This window comes from Nicotiana sylvestris, chromosome 8 (assembly GCF_000393655.2).
Source record: "Nicotiana sylvestris chromosome 8, ASM39365v2, whole genome shotgun sequence".
Taxonomy (NCBI): domain Eukaryota; kingdom Viridiplantae; phylum Streptophyta; class Magnoliopsida; order Solanales; family Solanaceae; genus Nicotiana; species Nicotiana sylvestris.
Window position 1 is genome coordinate 2,073,320 of NC_091064.1, and position 19,600 is coordinate 2,092,919.

The 19,600-nt window shown below is 36.7% G+C and overlaps 3 protein-coding genes across 3 annotated transcripts; 1 reads left to right on the plus strand and 2 right to left on the minus strand.

The window, feature by feature from the left end:
• Positions 1-387: 387 nt before the first annotated feature.
• Positions 388-2,690, plus strand: LOC104232441 (probable glutathione S-transferase). The gene is made up of 3 exons (XM_009785652.2): positions 388-702; positions 1,345-1,592; positions 2,594-2,690. Exons 1-3 carry the CDS (start codon positions 388-390, stop codon positions 2,688-2,690), a joined length of 660 nt encoding a protein of 219 aa, XP_009783954.2.
• A 1,623-nt stretch (positions 2,691-4,313) lies between these two features.
• Positions 4,314-4,949, minus strand: LOC104232449 (uncharacterized). The gene has a single exon (XM_009785663.2). The coding sequence runs from the start codon at positions 4,947-4,949 to the stop codon at positions 4,314-4,316; it is 636 nt and encodes a 211-aa protein (XP_009783965.2).
• A 4,078-nt stretch (positions 4,950-9,027) lies between these two features.
• Positions 9,028-14,751, minus strand: LOC104232442 (probable sugar phosphate/phosphate translocator At3g14410). Its single transcript, XM_009785653.2, has 7 exons — positions 14,498-14,751; positions 12,143-12,250; positions 12,043-12,077; positions 11,195-11,307; positions 10,708-10,969; positions 10,333-10,601; positions 9,028-9,707 (listed from the first exon to the last, which is right to left on the minus strand). Exons 1-7 carry the CDS (start codon positions 14,597-14,599, stop codon positions 9,589-9,591), a joined length of 1,008 nt encoding a protein of 335 aa, XP_009783955.1. The 5' UTR covers positions 14,600-14,751; the 3' UTR covers positions 9,028-9,588.
• Positions 14,752-19,600: the final 4,849 nt, after the last annotated feature.

A 19,600-nucleotide genomic window follows, 5' to 3' on the forward strand; every position in this document is an offset into this window, starting at 1 on the left:
TATGCTAGTTGCTATCTAACAGACTGGAACCTTTAGCCATGCCAGGTCAGAGGCGGATCTAGGATTGAAACTTAATAAGTACAACTTTGTTGAACTAATTATACCATTAAAATTATGGGTTCAAATTTAATATTTGTTGAAATTTTAAGAGATTTTTACATATATATTTACACTCCATATCGAAAGTTATGGATCAGCTGTCCGCCCTATGCCAGGTAGATATTGTCACAATCTATGAAAGTCTGGCTCCAGTACATTTCGTTAATACATAAGCTAAAATTTACAAAATCCAGCAGTTCAAGAATAGATTTATATAAGCATCAACATCTATCAAATTGATCAACTAAAACTTCCTATTGTTAATAAATGAGTTTTCTTGATCAAGAAATGGCAGAAAATGAGGTGATTCTATTGAACTTCTGGCCTAGTATGTATGGCATGAGAGTCAGAGTAGCACTAGCTGAAAAAGGTGTTAAATATGAGTACAAAGAAGAGAACTTAGGTGAAAAAAGTCATTTACTTTTGGAAATGAATCCAGTTTACCAGAAAATACCAGTTTTGATTCACAATGGAAAACCAGTTTTTGAATCACTAAATGTAGTCCAGTATATTGATGAGGTCTGGAAGGACAAAGCTCAACTTCTTCCTTTTGATCCTTATGAAAAATATGAAGCTATATTCTGGGCTGACTATGTGGAAAAGGTAATAATTTTTTTTTTCAAGAGTTTAGCTTCTACCCACCGACAATGTCAAATCTTATACACTATCAGGTTGCCTAAAAGATAATTACATGAATATGTCATAAAATTTTGGATCAGTATTACCTCTATAACATGTTGAAATACATTGACAGTGTAAAAATCTTTACGTTGTTAGTGTATATAAGTTAAGTTCTTCTTCGAATAGATTATTTAGAAAGATGCTTGATAGAAATAAATTTTTATGTGCTTATCAAACGTCAAGTTTCCAAATAATAAAGAGGAAAGTGTGTTGTTGCCGGCGTAGGTTCAATTGAACTCATTGCTTTCATTTTAGACTATATTACATATGTAGCAAAACTCAGGGGCGGACATACTTACAAGGAAGTGGTGTCACGCGACACCGTTGTGTAGGAAATTTTTACTAAATATATGTATTAATACTATGAAAAAACTAATAAATTGAAAAAAATGACACCACTTGACATAGATTGCCTCCTGTTGTGTTGGTTATGTGCCTGATTTTGCTCTAAGCAGTCAGAGGTTCAAACCTCAACTAGCATGTATTTTTTTGCTAACATTTGAGAGAGCCTTTGTGGTTAAAAATTGTAATTACTCAAAATTAACTCAGGAACTTTTCTGCCAGGTGTTTGATTCGGGGCGTAAGCTATGGATGAATAAAGGAGAAGAGCAGCAGACAAAGAAGAAAAACTACATAGATAGCTTAAGGATGTTGGAAGGAATTCTTGGAGAAAAACCTTATTTTGGAGGTGAAAAAATTGGATTCTTGGACATTGCTTTAATAGGATTCTGCAGTTGGTTTTATACATATGAGAAGTTTGGAGATTTTAATACAGAGGATGAAACCCCAAAGCTAATTGCATGGATGAAGAGGTGCATGCAAAGGGAGAGTGTCTACAAATCCGTTGCTGAACCTCTTAAGGTTTATGACTTTGCTTTGCAGATTAGAAAGCATTATGGAATAATGTAGACGAATCTTCACAAACTCGAAACTTTTGTCTGCTCTGATATCATATTTTAATATGTGAACCACCTCATCTAAAAGATTAAATTATGAGAAATAAAATACTTTTATTTATTTATATTTTACTTAATTTACAACATAATTGTCCCTAACTGGAGGACCTGGTTCTTCAAATGTACAATTTGGACTTGGCATACAATAGCAATAATCCTAAGAACCGTTGTCTCTTAATTTTGCAATATGGACCAGGTATTAGGTATTTGAATGAAATGAATATGAATATATAAGACCGGGTAAATGCTGAGGATTCATATAGTAGATCTGATAGGTGATTGATGTTCTTTTATGTGAGCACAACCAGCGGTGTAGCTACATGATTCGAGGGGGTTCAATTGAATCCTTTGTCAAATAATTATACTTCGAAATAAGAGAAGTTGTTACTGCAGAGACAAAGGTGACTTAAAAATAGTTGTGTCATAGGTTCAAATTCTTCCCGTAGCATTCTTGTATTTTTTTTAAATCCCTTTGTTAGAATTCGTAGGCGCTCAGCCACTAGCACAACATATAACTCTTCATGTGCGCTATCTTGAAGCTGCACTTGTATGATTTTGGGCGAAAAACAAGGGCAACCAAAGGGACAAATGTAGTATTTTTCAGTAGATCCAACTGAACTCACTAATTTCAGTCTCTCTCTCTCTCTCTCTCTCTCTATATATATATATATATATATATATATATATATATATAATACACGTACCCACCAAGATTTGTGGTGGAATAGATAAGATCCTTCAAACCTTAACCAGAAATTTCCGGTTCGAACCTGGGTGTGTAAGAAGATATTATAGGGAGCACTACCCCTTTAATTAGTCTTAATTGAGACACCAAAGCTAATTGTATGGGCAAAGAGGTGTATGCAAAGGGAAAGTGTCTCCAAATGTATTGATGAACCCCTTGAGGTTTACGACTTTGCTTTGAAAATTAGAAAGAAATATGGAATAGAGTAGACGATTCTTGGGTGAAATATGTAATGTCTTAAATGCCCAAAAACGAGTAACGGTCATAGAGAGGCGATGACTGTTGTTCCTTAGGTCATTTTTTATGGGTCGGCAAAATTTTAGGCGATCCGAGTCCAGTCGCCCAGGCTCATGCAGATGGTGTGGGCTATATCACACAAAAATCTGAGACAACAACAACAACAATAAACACAGTAGTTTCCCACAAGTGGGGTCTGGGAGGGTAAGATGTACTCAGCCTTACCCCTACCCCTAGAAGGGCATAGAGGCTGTTTCCGATAGACCTTCTGCTAGAAAACGACTGAAAAAGAAAAGATAATTGCAACAAGTAAGAATAACAACAATATGAAATAAGATCGAATCCAAGAATGCAGTCAAACTCTAGGTCTTCATCTAGCGAACTGAGTAAGACAAAGCGAACCGCTCGACTACCTACGAACCTTCTACCCTAATCTCTGACCTCCACACCCTCCTGTCTAGGTCTATCTCCTCAGTCAGCTCCAGTTGCGCCATATCCTACCTAATAACATCTCCCTAAAACTTCTTAGGCCTACCTCTACCTCTCCTGCTTTCCACCGAGGCTAACTGCTCGCACTTTCTAACTGGAGCTTCTACACTCCTCCTCTTAACATGCCTGAACCATCTCAACCTCACCTCCCACATCTTATCCTCCATAGGGGCCACTCCTAACTTTTCCCGTATAACTTCATTGATAATCTTATCCAACTAGGTATGCCCATACATCTACCTCAACAAACCCATCTCAGCTATTTTTAGCTTTTAGGTATGAGAGTTCTTGAATAGCCAACACTCTACTCCATACAATATAGTCGGTCTAACTACCACCTTGTAGAACTTACCGTTAAATCTTAGCGGCACATTCTTATCACATAAGACACCTGAAGCGAGCCTCCACTTCATCCATCCTGCTCCGATACGATGCGCGACATCTTTATCAATCTCCCCATTACCTTATATTATAGATCCAAGATACTTGAAACTACCTCTCTTGGGGATAACTTGCGTATCAAGCCTCACCTCCACATCTCCTTCCTGGGTACCGTTGCTGAACTTGCACTCCAAGTATTCCGTCTTGGTTTTACTCAACTTGAAACCCTTAGACTCTAGGTATGGCTCCAAACCTCCAGCCTTTCGCTAACACCACCCTGCGTCTCGTCAATTAAAACTATGTCATCAGCAAATAACCTCATCTTAAATGTATCTCGTCAAAGCGTCCATCGACAAGGAAAATAGGAATAGACTTAGAGCTAATCCCTAGTGCAACCTCGTCATAGCCAAAAAGTGTTCTGAGTCTCCTCCCGCTGCCCAAACCCGAGTCTTAGCTTCATCATACATGTCCATAATCACCTTAATGTAGGCTACTGGGACTCCTTTAGCCTCCAAGCATCGCCAGAGCACCTCTCTTGGGACTTTGTCATATGCTTTCTCTAGGCTAATGAACACCATGTGCAAGTCTTTCTTCATCTCCCTATACTGTTCCACTAATCTCCTTACAATATAAATGGCTTCCATAGCCGAACGCCCCGACATGAAACCGAACTGGTTCTAAAAAATGGACACACTGGTCCTCACTATCACTTCAACTACCCTTTCCTAAACTTTCATAATATGGCTTAGCAGCTTAATCCCCTTATAATTATTGCAACTTTGGATATCGCCCTTGTTTTTATACAGAGGAATCATCGTACTCCACCTCCATTCAACGGGCATATTCTTCGTCCTAAAAATGACGTTGAATAGCCTACTGAGCCACTCTAAACCTGCCCTACCCACATTCTTCCAAAATTTCACAGGTATTTCATCTGGCCTAGTAACTCTACCCCTGTGCATCTTACGCATAGGCCCCCTGACCTCCTCTACTCTTATGCGCCTACAATACCCGAAATCCTGGTGCATCTCGGAGTGCTCCAAGTTGCCCAGCATAATGTCCCTATCACCCTCTTCGTTCAGGAATTTGGGTAAATATGTCTGCCATCTTCGTCTAATATGATCCTCTTCCATCAAAACTCTACCTTCCTCATTTTTGATACACTTAACTTGATCCAGATCACGTGTCTTTCTCTCTCTCACCTTTGCTAGCCTGTATAGCTTCTTGTCCCCGCCTTTTGTCCCAAGTTCTTCATACAAAAGCCCAAACACTGCAGTCTTAGCCGTAGTAACTGCTAACTTTGCCTCTTTCTTAGCCCTCCTATACCCTTCCTTGTTCATCATCTTCGCATCCTCGTCCATGCTCTCTATAAGTGTCAAGTATGCCACTTTCTTGGCTTCCACTTTCTCTTGTACCTCCTTACTCCACCACTAGTCACCTTTGTGGTTGCTAGAGAAACTCTTCGAGACCCCTAACACTTCTCTCGCAACTACTCTAATACACTCCGCTGTCGTGGTCCACATATAGCTCGCGTCCTCACTGGTCCTCCAGGATCTCATAGCCAACAACTCCCCCTAACTTCTGCGCTTTGTCACTAGTCAAAGCATCCAACCTGATCATGGGTTGACCATACACGTCCCTCGAAACTCCTCTTCCTCATGATCTCTAAGTCTATCACCAATAATCTATTCTGAGTCGTGAGATTCTCGCTTGGTATAACCTTGTAATCCATGCACAGACTCTTATCACATTTTCGGAGGAGTAGATAATCAATTTGAGTCTTGGCCAATGAACTTTAGAATGTAACCAAGTGCTCCTCCCTTTTCGGAAAACACAAGTTGGCAATTACCAGATCAAAGGCTTTAGCACAGTCCAACAACGAAGTACCTCCTCTGTTCCTAACTCCAAAGCCGAAGCTGCCATGCACACCGTCATACCCCCAGATGTCGCCCCAATGTGACCATTGAAGTCACCTCATATGAATAACTTCTCGGTGAGCGGAATGCCATGAACCAACCCGTCAAATTCTTCCTAAAAGCGCCTCTTATTCTCCTCGTCCAAACCCACTTGAGGCGCGTAAGCACTAATCAAATTTAAAGTAGACCCTCCCACAACTAGCTTAATAGCCATCAGCCTGTCGTTCACCATCCTAACTTCTACCACTAGCTTCCTAAGATCCTTGTCAACCAAGATACCCCATTCTTACCCCTCACGGGTCCTAAGACCCACAATTTAAACCCATCAACATCTCGGGTCTTCGAACCCACCCATTTGAGAATCGAGTGAAATTCAAGTTTTATGGCCCTAAAAGGCCAAAAAACGAGGAACGGTCGTGGCGAGGTGATGACTACTGCTCCTTAGGTTATGTTTGATGGGCGGAAAATTTTTAGGTGATCTGAGTCTAGTCGCCCAGGCCCATGCAGATGGCGTGGGCTAATGGTACATGAAAATACGAAAATCGGGCGAAATTCTAATTTTATGGTCCTAAAACGTCAAAAAACAAATAACGCTCATGGCGAGACAATAACTATTATTCTTTAGGTTATTTTTGATGGGCCGCCAAAATTTTAGGCGATACGGGTCCGGTCGCCCGGGGTCATGCAGATTGCGTGGGCTATACCACTTGAAAATCTGGCATTCGTGCAAAATTTTGTTTTATGGCCCTAGAAAGCCAAAAAACGTGAAACGGTCATGGAAAGGCGATGACTATTATTTCTTAGGTCATTTTTGATGGGCCAGCAAAATTTTAGGCTATCCGGGTGTGGTCACCCAAGCCCATGCAGATGACGTGAGTTATACCACACGAAAATTTAGGAATCGGACGGAATTAAAGTTTTATGTCCCTAAAATGCCAAAAAAATAAGGAATGGTCATGGCGAGGCAATGAATATTATTCCTTGGGTCATTTTTGATGGGCCGGCAAAATTTTAGGAGATTGAGGTCTGATCTCCTGGGCCAATGCAGATGGTGTGGGCTATATCACATAAATATCAGGGCACCAGACAGAATTTTAGTTTTATGGCCCTAAAATGCCAAAAAAATGAGTAACGATCATGGAGAGGTGATGACTATTTTTTCTTAGGTCGTTTTTTATGGGTCGATAAATTTTTGGCGATCCAAGTTCGATCATCTAATACACGAAAATTTGGGAATTAGGCGGAATTTCGGTTTTATGGCCCTAAAATACCAAAAAATGAGTAACGGTCATGGCGAGGTGATGACTATTGTTCCTAAGGTCATTTTTGATGGGCTGACAAAATTTTAGGTGATCCGAAGCTGGTTGCCCAGCCCATACAGATGTTGTAGGCTATAGCACACGAAAATTTGAGAATCGGATGGAATTAAAGTTTTATTTCCCTAGAACGCCAAAAAACTAGAACGGTCATGGTGAAACTATGATATTGTTCCATAGGTCATTTTTTATGGGATGACAAAATTTAAGGTGATCCAGATCCGGTCTCCTGGGCCCATGTAGATGAGCTCGGCTATAGTACACGTAAATTTGGAAATAAGGCAAAGTTCTAGTTTTATGGACCCAAAACGCCAAAAAATGAGGAACGGTGAAGGCGAGTAGACGGCTATTGTTCCTAAGGTCATTTTTTATGTGCCGGCGAAATTATAAGCGATCTGGGTCCGGTCATCTGGGCCCATAAAGATAGCGTGTGCCATAAGGAACGGTCATGGCGAGGCGATGACTTTTGTTCCTTAGGTCGTTTTTGATGGACCAATAACATTTTAGGAGATCCAGATCTGGTCGCCCGGGCCATGCAGATGGCGTGGGCAATAACACACAAAAATCTAAAAATCGGGCAGATTTAAAGTTTTATAGCCCTAAAATACCAACAAAAAAAAGGAGCGGTCATGCCGAAGCGATGACTATTATTCTTTAGGTCATTTTTGGCAGGCCGGCAAAATTTTAGGCAATCCGGGTTTGGTCCCCAGGCCCATACAAATGGCGTGGGCTATATCACATAAAAATTTAGGAATCGGGCAAAATTCCAGTTTTATGGCCCTAAGACGCCAAAAATGAGTAACGGTCATGGAGAGACGTGACTATTTGTCCTTAGGTTGTTTTTAATGGGCCGACTAAAATTTAGGCAATGCAGGTCTGTTGCCGGGGCCCATGTAGATGTCGTGGGCTATAGCACACGAAAATATAGGAATCGGGCGAAATTCTAGTTTTATGGCACTAAGACGCCAAAAAATGATGAACGGTCATGACGACGATGACTATTGTTCCTTAGGTCGTTTTTGATGGACTGGCAAAATTTTAGGCGATCCGGGTCCGGTCGCCCGAACCTATGTAGATGGCGTGACCCAAAAAGCGGGTACACGAAAATCTAAGAATCGGTTGGGGCATTTGCATCTATACTCTCTTTTTGGGTTATGTTTTAACTTATACCCGCTTTACAAAAAAAATTACAAGCGTACCCACTTTTCGCGTAACTTCAGGCATACGGGCCTGAAGTAGCAAAAACAATCACACAAACTTCAGCATTCTAGTAGATGGGCCTAGAGTAGCAAAAATTGCTGAACCAAGTGTTGGCTGAAGTTTTTGTTTTTAATTGTTGAACTTAAGCATTCTAGTAGGTGAAGTTCTGTTCTCTATTTCCTGAACTTCAGCATGTTTTAGATGAAGTTTTGTTCTATATTTGCTGAACTTCAGCATGTTTTAGCTGAATCTTTGTTATGTTTGTGATGAACTTTAGGGCTGAAGTTTATTTTGTATTTGTTGAACTTCAGCATTCTAGGAGCTGAAGTTTTTGTTTATATTTGCTGAACTTCAGCATTCTTATAGCTGAAGTTCTAAAACAACAATGACAAGTTGTCATTAAGATTCAGTTCCTATAATGGAATTATCAGGAAATTTGAAAAGCAATACCCCTATAAAACAAAACCATTAGTAAAAGTAACATCTTCACCTAATGCATAGAGAATCAAGTCGTGCTTTCATGTTTCAGTGGCAATTAAAATTAGAATTTCCGAACTGGATCCGCCTCTACTTTTGCTGGTTTTGCATCTTAATAATCTGCAAAATTTGATGTTAATGTATCATTTTCTGTGATTGCAGTTGCTGTTTGTTCATCAATTCATTGCATGAAATACTTGATCTTGATTGTTAAGGTAGCAGCTACTGATATTGATAGCACGTGTTCTGATAATATGGAGCGTGATGAAGAAAGTGTGCTTGTTGACAGCAAAATACAGTCAGACCTCTCTATAACAGCATCCTTATATAACAGCACTTCACTATAAAAGCCAAGTTTTTCCGGAACCACATTTCATGTTCTGTTATGCGTTTTCTATAACAACAATTCGCTATAACATCCAAAAATATCTGAAACAAACAAGGCTGTTATAAAGAGGTTTGACTGTAGTAAAGTAACCAAAGTAAAAGAAACAACAGTAATAAATCTGGAGATAATCACAACATGGATGTCAAGCAAAAACGATTAACCTTACAAAGAAGATTGTCTTAATTAAGAACAACTCAAATTCTCCAACAGATTTACATTTGGAAGCAATTTTAATACAAAATATACAATGCACTGCTGCAATAAATCATCCAGAATCTGTTTTAGCTTATCAACTGTCAGCACTTATGGATTTCTATGTTCAACCAAAAGAATATCCTAGTCCAACCTCTTTATCAAAGAGAGGTGTTTGTCCAACCGTTTTGCATTTAAAAGAAAAGGTCGGATCCTCTACCTTATACGTCACTGTAATTGTTTCTGTTTTTGTGCCCAGATGTCTCGAATTCAGAAGCAGTAGAGAACGTTGCACCCGTAGACGAGTTCCTGACTTGAATATCACCATGTTTGACTGTAGCTTCTTCTAAAACAAACAATACTGAAGCAGTACTCAAATAATGCGTCATTTAAGAATGAACAAAAACCTCCTCCCGAAACAAGAAAGAAAACATAGTGGAATTTGCAGACTTCTCTGCTCCTTTACATTCAAGACCTCAGAATAGACTGCAAGAATGCTCTTCACGTAGATCTACTCATTGGACGTTGAAGATGAAATTAAAGGTAGAGCATCTCGAGACTCATCTGAGATTACTCGGGAAGCTTCCTTTTTCAACTTGTGACTGTTATATGCAGCTACACCTGCAATAGCTGCACAAAAAACAACTTTACTATGTAATGTGCTCAAGAAATAGTACCATCGATGTTTATATTTTTCATCATAGACATAGAACGAACAAGATTAGCATTACTCCAAGTCTAAAAATTAATTTGAGAAAAAAAAACACAATAAATTCTCAATCAACATAAGTTGTTGCCAGTATTTATCAATACTAGCTTCTCTTCAATGTAATCATCAAGAAAAATAAGGTCATTGCCGAGGTCCATAACCATCACTTTCTACCAGTATACAGGCAGGCTCTAATATAGAAGTTACAATTATATCGCTCCCACCAAATGTCAACATTGGAAAAATTAAAGTAGTTACTCAAGGTCAAATAGAATATAGAAAGATATTTCCCCAGGACTAGCAGCGGGTTCAATACAGCAAAAGTACAGTCCATTAAAAATAGTTACACAAATCCTAAGAGATAAGGCAAACGGATTAATCAGCTACACAGGTACTGAAAACGAGCCAAAGCAAGAAGAAGATGATGATATTTTGCATAACAGCACGTCTTGATAATGTAGAATGAATGTAAGAAAGTGTCCGGAAACAATTTGAATATTTAAGGCACTATGTTTCTTGGATCAGATAAGATAGTACGAAAATTACCAATAGCATAACCACAAAGATTAATAAGTGTCAGCTTCGTATCAACAAAAAGTAGTGCAGATAGCAGTACAACCACCCAATCTTTGACAACTCCAGCGACACGGATGGTCAGGGCACTTGTATGTGAGATCACCAGGAAAACAGAGAGATTCAGGGCAAAGGTACATATGCAATTTAGAGTTAGAACAAGAGGATGAAAGCTCCATGTCAGTTGTTCATCCATCTTTGGCTTCTCCAAAAAGATCCATGGAACTAAAAGGCAAAGAGCGCTGCATGTGTAACAAGAGAGTTCCATTCACATTGCCTTTCTATAACATTAAAACAAAACATAATGTTAAAAAAGGATTCCAGCTTTCATATGATAAATGTACTTGCCTGCATGGGCTAACATAGTACATGACAGATATGGGGTTTAGCTTGAGGCCCTTCCGTTTTACCAGAATCTCCATAAATATAAGTCTCAAAGCTTCTCCAACAACACCTCCCATTTGGTAGATGACACCAACCCAGTTAATGTTTATTTCTCCATAAGAAGCTACTAGTACGCCAAAGCTGATTACAGACATTATGAGAAGCATCCTGCAGCTCATCACTTCGAGTCCAGCTGCAACTCCAAGGATGAAGACAGCTACTGGCACTGCAATGAGACCCAAAAATGTGAAATCAAATTCTGACACAAGTGAACAAAGATTATAGAGTACTTGAGCAGGCCTTCCACCAGCCCAGCGTCTAAGTCTAAACATCTGGCATGAAACATCCTCTGACATTTCATCTATCAGCACATCTCTATAGTGAAGCTTTAAATATCTCTAACATCTTTGAACTACAGAACATAAGACAGCTGGATAACAGAAATACTTACTGATTGCTTTCAACATCTGAGCAAATGAAACAGAAATATAAAGGTAAGCAGTGTTCCCAAGCCAAAGTGTCATAGCAAACATAGCACCAATTGGGATGACCGAACTAATGTATCTGCATATTGAAATCTTAATTAGGCACATTGAATGATAGTCTTCAAAAAGTCTAATGGACAAAAGCTGAAAAGGAAAAAAAATAAGTACAGTAACAAACTATCATCTACTAATGTTGTATGGATTTTGAGCACGAACACAAAAATTATGCTAAAATTGATGAAGTTTCTACTTTATACTAATAGGTGAGGAAGAAAGGTTATTGTTAATTTTTTCTTTATCTTGTTCATAAACGCTGCTTTATTGATAACAATGCAGTGCAACCCCCTTTGGTAAGTTATCCAAACTAATCCATCTTATGCTAAAATAGATATCTGATTTAGCATAATTATAAATATGAGAATTAAAACTATGTGGTGTTTTGTCACATAATGGAGGAACATGCTGGCGGCAACAAATTCCTTTCATCATTTTAGGAATGACAATAAAAATATAGTTTTACTGAAAAGTATATCTGTAACTTGTTTGTGATTAAATGACCAGCTAAATGCTCCCGCCTTGGCTTACGCAGCTACTAAGGCAGGCCAGGCAAAGCAGCGGAAGAGATATCGAAAGCAGCCCGAGAAAAGGAAAAGAGAAGGAGACAACAGAAGGCGACTTACTTAGAATTTGGCAGAACAACATCTAACTAAACAAGCTTTCTTTCGTGAAGAAAAGTAATAAAAGATTATAAGGTCCTTGGATATAGAACTCTATCCAAAACATTAAACATGACATTTTTCACAATAGCACTCACATGTCTAGAGTCATTCCTTCCTCAACCTTCATTATCTGCATAGAAATGCCTAAATTAGCTAGTTGCCCAATGAATCAGTAAAAAGGAGAACACCTCTTACCTTGAGGACTTTGGTAAGCACAAAACATAGTACTGAGGAGAAGACCATGTGAAGTAGCGTCAGTGCAAGAGGATACGGGAAATTTATTTCTTTTGACGACAAAACAAACTGCAATGAACAAATTATCACACAACACATGAGCTGAGAAACATCAGACATGTGAACTAGTCTTAAAGGCAACAACCAATAACTGTAGTCAAAAAAAAAACAAAGCTAGATAAACGCCAAAAATGATGCAATTTCATCTCATTCTCATTTGATTTAAAGGGAAAAAACAAACTGCAGATGATATGAGCTCTTCTATAGATGTACTTCAAAAGAAATTGGGAACATGTCTTTGAAGTCCCCTTTAAATCCAGATGCCTCCAATCAAACAGACCAAAAAAGACTTAAAATATGCATGAACTATCCTATTCCTGTGACCAGACAATGCATTTGGGTCTTAGATATGCAGAGAAGAAACAATAAAGTACATGTTAAACCAGCTAGCGGTTCCTTACATTATTACTTCGAAAATATATTCCTACAAGTAAAACCCATTTGTAAGCACTGGTGCACCTCGAGAGCCTTCTATGAAAAGCTAACCATCATTCAATGCAAAAAAAAAAATCTTATCCTTGTGCCTTTTGAAAATCCTTCTAATAGATCACTGCAACCATTTCAAACTAAGTACCTAAAACCAAACAAATCACAAAACAATAGGATAGTACTGTGCTTCCACAATCTCCAATTTAGTAACATGAGCCCAAAGATATTACAGGAGGAGAAAGGAAAGAAAGGTGAGGTTTCCATCAATAAAGAATAACTTGAACATTGAACTCTAACGTGTGTTTCATGTCGCATCAATGTGGTCTAGTGTCAAATGAAGTTGACATGAAGATTATAAGATAACAGGCTTCGAACATCAGCAACGTCAAGAAAATATAGATTTATTCCCATTGGCGTAAGACCCTAAGTTGTGGGTGAGCAGAGTAACCCCGTACATATAGTGATGGAAGGACGCACGTACCTGGTGGAACGGTGAAGGTGCGCACAAGCTAGCTCGAAAACCAACAAACTACTAAAAGGACAACAATAATAACAACAACAACATACCCAGTGTATTCTCATCGATGGGGTCTGGGGAGGGTAGTGTATACTTAGACCTTACCCCTACCTTGTGAAGGTAGAGAGTCTATGGCTCAAAACTACTAAAAGAGAATAAAATTAAAAAGATAACTTTCTGCTTCATGCTTAAGAAGGACTTTATTTGTTAAATCCTTGAATTTACATATATCCTCTGTAACAGAGAAATAGAGAAAGTTATATACTTATATCTTAGACCAGCTAGAATGCTTCTGCCCCATGAATGTAGACATCGCCGACGGCAGAGCTAGATAGGAGGAAGAGGGTTCAATTGAATCCTCTATGCTGAAAATTATACTATGTAATAGGATAAAACTATTTTTTCATTATATATAAGGCGTTGAATTCCCTTGAAATAAGGAAAAATTCTAGTAGTAAAGTGTCAAAGGGGATTCAAAGATTGCTTTAGGTCACAGGTTCAACTCCCATGTATGACGATCTTAATTACCCTAATATAAAACTTGGCTTCGCTACTGGACACCGCCCTAGAGGTTTTACATTGCTCAGAAACAATATCAAACTTCTCAGTTATGTGCATGTAATTTCTAACTACAACCCATTTCTCACTCTCAAGGATATCGAACCCACAAAGCATTTTCTTTATGATCGAGAAATCCGTCTGGAGCCAACCGTTAAAAACCAACAGCAACCTTCGAAACACGGGGATAATGGGCTCTCCCTTTATCATTCTCCCTTAAAAAACAGGTTTAGTTCGCATGGCGCAGGGCTCGAGGGCACAAGTACCTCAACTTTCACCACTTGAACTAAGCCCTGGGCAGTGGGGTTCGAACCCACAAAGCATTTAAGCATAGTGAAAGCAACCAATTCAAGCATCAATTAAGTCTCAATCTCAAACTAGTTGGGTCCAGTAAATGAATCCTCTTTTCCGCTCATAATTACTCCCTCTATTCCAGTTTATATGGCAACGTTAGAAAAGTAACTTTCTAAATTTGAGAACAATTTAACTTAATCTTCTCATTTAACCTTAACGAGAGTTTTTATAACTCACATAAATACATATGGATTGGATTAGACTACAAATTTCAAAAGTGTTCCCCAATATTAGCGAACTACTTTTACGGGATAATACAACAACAACGATCCAGTATAATACCACAAGTGAGGTCTGGGGAGGGTAATATGTAGTAGAGAGGCTGTTTCCAGGTGACCCTCGTAAGTATTTAAAGAAATGGGTATATCAATTAGTTGCAAAAAGCATGCTAATGTTACCTTGTTGAAGAAGATCTGACCACTAGAGAGGGCAATATAGAGAAGTATGTATACATAAGTTACGACCCCTTCGCTCATCAATTTTCTCTGCCGATCCGCCATAATTTAGTCAACACGTAGAGTGGTTGTAGTGGGACTTTGGTGTATTTAAACTGTTCGAAGAAATGACAAAGTGAAAGAACGAAGAGGAAGATATTTTGGTAATGGTAGCTGGATCCGTTGCTTGTTTTCCCAGTTTCCTATTGCCCTCCATTGCTGCATTTATTATTAATTAAGTATAATATGCGTAAAGGACACACTTAATTAGTAAGCCAAATAGCCAAATAGATAAGCAAGGGATTGTATTGGGAGAAATTCAAAAATAGCCATATTTACAACGGGTCGTTCAAAAATAACATAGTTTCAAAAGTAATCGAAATTTAACCACTTTTTATGTAAAGATAAATTTGAGCGAAAACACTATTGAAAATCCGGAAAATACGTCAGTATATACTTGAACTCCAGCATATTATACTGGAGTTCCAGCAAGTATACCAGTCCAGCATAATATAATGGAGTTTCGATCACTGTTGCTCCAGTCTCCGGTATATTATACTGGAACCAGCAAAGTATACTGGTCTAGCAAAATATGATGGAGTTCATACACAGGTGCACCAAACTCCAGTATATTATGCTGGACCGGTCTCTGTTGCAGCAAAATAGTGGCTATTTTTCATTGACTTGGTAAACGCTGACTATTTTTGAATGACCAGTCCGAAAACTGGCTATACCATGCTATTTTTACGATTGTATTCCCGGCCATTAATTTTACGTGGAAATGGTATCACGTAGCCACTTTTAAGTATGTTATTTAAAATATATTTACAGTTTATAATATATTTAAAGATTAGTCAACTCGTTCAAACTTCAGGACACAACATCCTAAAGTGTAAATCTCAAATTTCAAACTTCAAGACATTGTTTACTAAAATTCGAAAATAATGTCCAGAAATTCGAATCTTATGTCCTGAATTTTAAATTAGCAGCTCAAAAATTCATAATAGTTAGTATTAAAGTTTGCGTGAATTGTCTAATTTTTGAAATACATTATAAATTGTGGATATATTTTAGACAAATGGCTTAAAATGACTACCGGTGCACTTCGCCCTAATTTTACAAGGTTTGATTCAGATATTTAACATGTCCAAAGCTCTACTTTAAACCTTTCTAGCATTAAAAAAATATGGCTAAACTTGGCAAAATGTGTGAATACAATTCCGTTTACTTGATTTTCTCTTCCTCCTTCAAATATAGGGAAATTACTGGCTATGTCCGTTTATAAGTAGTTTATTATAAAAATTAGTTAATTCATTAAATATTACTAATATTAGCCAAGTGTTATCAATATTGGCCAATTAGCTATTTGTAGCCAAAAAGATTAAGATTTTGCTTTCTTTTGAGTGGGTATTATTAGAATAAACTTTTACATGTTAAGAAGTTTGAATCTCGGTTTTGGGATGATTTGGTGGAGTTTAAGGTTGTTTCAATTGAAAATTCGAAGTAGAACATGAAACATGAAAAAATGATATGTGTATCACACTGTATATCATTTGTGAATAACATATGTATGATATTTGTATCAAATGCATATCACATGTATACATGTGTGTGATACATGTGTCGCAAAAGAATATTTTGAACTCGATTTTAACTACGAATTTTTATACCAAATTAGTACAAATCACCTCCAATCTTTCTCAAAATTTGTATATTGACTCATCTATATGCTTTCAATGAATTTCAACTATACCATTGAAAAAGGTTCTTTTTTGCTTAGATTTTTGAAATTTTGTATATATATTTTTTTGTATTTCATCACCTTTTTTGCTACCTCATCCATGAAATTTTCTTTCCGTCTTGCATCTAATGTTGTTGATCACGCTTAAAAATATGGGAGGAGATTTTTGCGTGTGATTCTTGGAGGAAAAGAACCTTATTTATTTGGCAATTTTGGTAAGTCTATAATTAGTGGCTTGAGGTTGGTAAGTTGGAACTTATTTGAAATATTTATGTAAGATTTACTTAAATATACATAAGTAAAGTTAGTTCCTTAAGTTGCACAATAGGCAAGAATGGAAATTAAAATTGGTAGCCGCTTTCAAGTACGTACATATAATTGTGCATTATCAATTCTTTTAATATATAACTTCCAATTAGGGTGTTCATAGTTCCGTTTGGATCGGTTTTCCCTAAAAAGAAACCAAACCAAGTAAGTCGGTTTTTCAAATATTAGAACCAAAACAATTAAGTCGGTTTTTCCTTGATTCGGTTTATGTCGGGTTTTGTTGGGTTTTCGGTTTTTTCGGTTATTTGTCAGTTTTTTCTTAAATATAAGATATACGCTACCAAACACATATTCCGCCGACCACATTTTCAACGTAACACTATCAAATCAATTTCCCTTTGAGAAATCGATTATTTACCAAGATATATTGATGATAATTTAATCAAATAGTGATGAATAATTTAAGGACTCAATTAAAAATATATTATTTTTAATACGAAATGGATTCTTACACTTAACAAAAGAAAACTACCAATCAAACTAGAATGTAAAGGTAAAGAACTATACTAGAAGTGCAAACTATTAATATTTACCATCAATTTTTTGAAACTTTGTATAAAAATATACATATATAAGGGAAAAATGCATAAGTACCCCCCCCCCCGGACCTATACCCGGATTTCCAACTACACACTTTTTCTTTGCGGGAATCCTATTACCCCCCTAAACTTATTTTAAATGGAACTATTTGCACCCTTAACGTTGACAACCAAACTCTTGGCAAGTGGTGAGCTACACGCGCCCCACATGTATTTTTAATACTTTTTTTATTCTTTCTTCTTTTTATTATCCTTTTTTCTTATTTCTTATTATTCTCATTTTTTTGGTTATTTCATACTCTTTCTTTTTGTTTTGGTCACCGACGGCATAAAATGGTGGTCATCGGAATTTCACAAACACCATTTTTTCGGCGAATTTTTTTTTTCCGGCGATAGATTTTTATCTCGATCTAAGTGTGTTTTGTTTTATATAAATTTTTCTTGAAAGTGTAATTTATGAGTGGGAGGAAGAGCAAAAGAAATAAAAACGAATATAAGCTGAGAAAACTTTTTCCAGTTAAAATTTCAATACGTTATTTTTTTTCCGGCATGAGAAGGTTTTCCGATGATGAATTCCCCCCCCCCCCAAATATGAATGTATTTTGCTTTGCTTATGAATAGATCTTTTTGAGAATTTAATTTGTGTGTGTAAAGAAAAAATAGAAGAAAAACAGTTAGACAAAGTCGCCGGTGAATGAATATCCGCCGGAACTAGAGAAGAAACGAAAAAAAAAAAAGACAAAGAAAAAGGAAAAGAAAAAAAGTAAGAAAAAATGGTAAAAAAGAATAAAAAATAATCTGAAAATCATTTTTTCTTGCTTCTCACTCTCTTTTGGGAGAGTGAAATATACACACTCTGCCACGTCAGCGTTAAGGGTGCAAATAATTTCATTTAAAATAAGTTTAGGGGGGTAATAGGATTCCCGCAAAGAAAAAGTTTGTAGTTGGAAATCCGGGTATAGGTCGGAGGTACTTATGCATTTTCCCTATATATAAGTGTAATAATAAATTTGAAATAACTAATCCTATAGTCGGTTTGGTTCGGTTTTTTTCTGATTAAAACCAAAACCAAACCAAATTTGATCGGTTTTTAAAATTCAAAACCAAAACCAAACTAAACCGAACCAAACCAAAAAGTATGGTTTTTTTGGTCGGATTGGTTCGGGTTTTCGAGTTTTTATGAACACCTCTACTTCCAATTGAGCATATGTTGTTTTTTCAAAAATATATTGATATTTTGGGTCTAGTGATTAGCTTCAGATTTCAACAGAGACCAAAAAAAAGTTTAGTGATTCTTTTTTATACAAATAATAAAAGGCTTATCTCTTTATAATTTTGATGAATTTAAAATTTTAATTTAGTAAAAAAATTACATTATTTAAACTATCAGTAACTTACAAATTGAGAAAATTAATCAAATATTATAGTAGAAAAAAATGACGAAAAGAGGGATAAGGATAATTTTATCATAGTTATATTTTGAATTAATTAAAAAATAAACGATAAATAAATAACTCTTAGAAATATTATTTATAAATTTAGAGAAGCCTGATATCCATCGTAGAAATGGAAGGTCACGAGTAATTGGTAACCTAAAGAGCTGAGAATATACTTATATCTACTCGATACTTGTTTATTTACCTATAATTCAGTGGTAAATGTACATATAAAACGCATGTTAAATTCATCAATTTAATATTAACACGGAATACAAATAAGTAATTTTTCCTAAACAAATTATATATGAAATTAGAGCCGTCAAAATGGGCTTGGCCCGTGCGGCTAGCCCAACCCAGCCCGCTATTTAGGTGGGGCTGGGTTGGGATTTTTTTAACCCATTTAAAGCTGAGGCTTATAAGCCCGGCCCAAGTCAGCCCGCTGACCCTTGAGACTTGACCGAGATTGGGCCTGGGCCGGCCCGTGAGCCAAAAATTAATTAAATTCAAATTTAAATATATAAAAAAATTAAAAACTAAAAAATATTAATTATATATAATCCCCATTTTCCAATCTTAGATTGTTCATTTACACTTCCATATCAACTAGAATTTATATTTTTAGATGCATGTAGTATGACAAGATTAATTTTTCTTTTGCTTAACTAACAACGAACTAAGAAAGTTTTAAGTGGCCAATAATAATTTTTTTCAACAGAAAATATTACTTTAAGTGGCTAATAATCAGTTTGGTTACTTTAATATATTAGTAATTATTAAATTGCTCTTCAGTATAGAAAAAGGTCAAGTTTTAATCCTCAAAGAAAATTGACAACACTAGCAAATTTCATGATTTTTAAAATTTTATGGACTATAATGATTAAATCAACAAATAATGTTAAACCTAAATTAAAAACCCTTAACATATAAACTTATTGATGCAATTCCTGAACCTAAGGAAAGTAAAAGAAAAGTATTAAAAAAATATTCATGTAACGTTAAAAAAAAAAGAGCTAGAGATATA

What these genes read in the sequence shown, in the direction of transcription:
- LOC104232449 (XM_009785663.2), bottom strand. Translation starts at nt 4,949, where the DNA reads ATGGACGAGGATGCGAAGATGATGAACAAGGAAGGGTATAGGAGGGCT.
- LOC104232441 (XM_009785652.2), top strand. Translation starts at nt 388, where the DNA reads ATGGCAGAAAATGAGGTGATTCTATTGAACTTCTGGCCTAGTATGTAT. An exon ending in GGGCTGACTATGTGGAAAAG is followed by an intron (nt 703 to 1,344) that starts GTAATAATTTTT and finishes CTTTTCTGCCAG; the next exon opens with GTGTTTGATTCGGGGCGTAA. An exon ending in CTAATTGCATGGATGAAGAG is followed by an intron (nt 1,593 to 2,593) that starts GTGCATGCAAAG and finishes ATGGGCAAAGAG; the next exon opens with GTGTATGCAAAGGGAAAGTG.
- LOC104232442 (XM_009785653.2), bottom strand. Translation starts at nt 14,599, where the DNA reads ATGGCGGATCGGCAGAGAAAATTGATGAGCGAAGGGGTCGTAACTTAT. An exon ending in TCAGATGTTGAAAGCAATCA is followed by an intron (nt 10,970 to 11,194) that starts GTAAGTATTTCT and finishes GTCTCATTGCAG; the next exon opens with TGCCAGTAGCTGTCTTCATC. An exon ending in TCTTTGTGGTTATGCTATTG is followed by an intron (nt 9,708 to 10,332) that starts GTAATTTTCGTA and finishes TTTTTTGTGCAG; the next exon opens with CTATTGCAGGTGTAGCTGCA.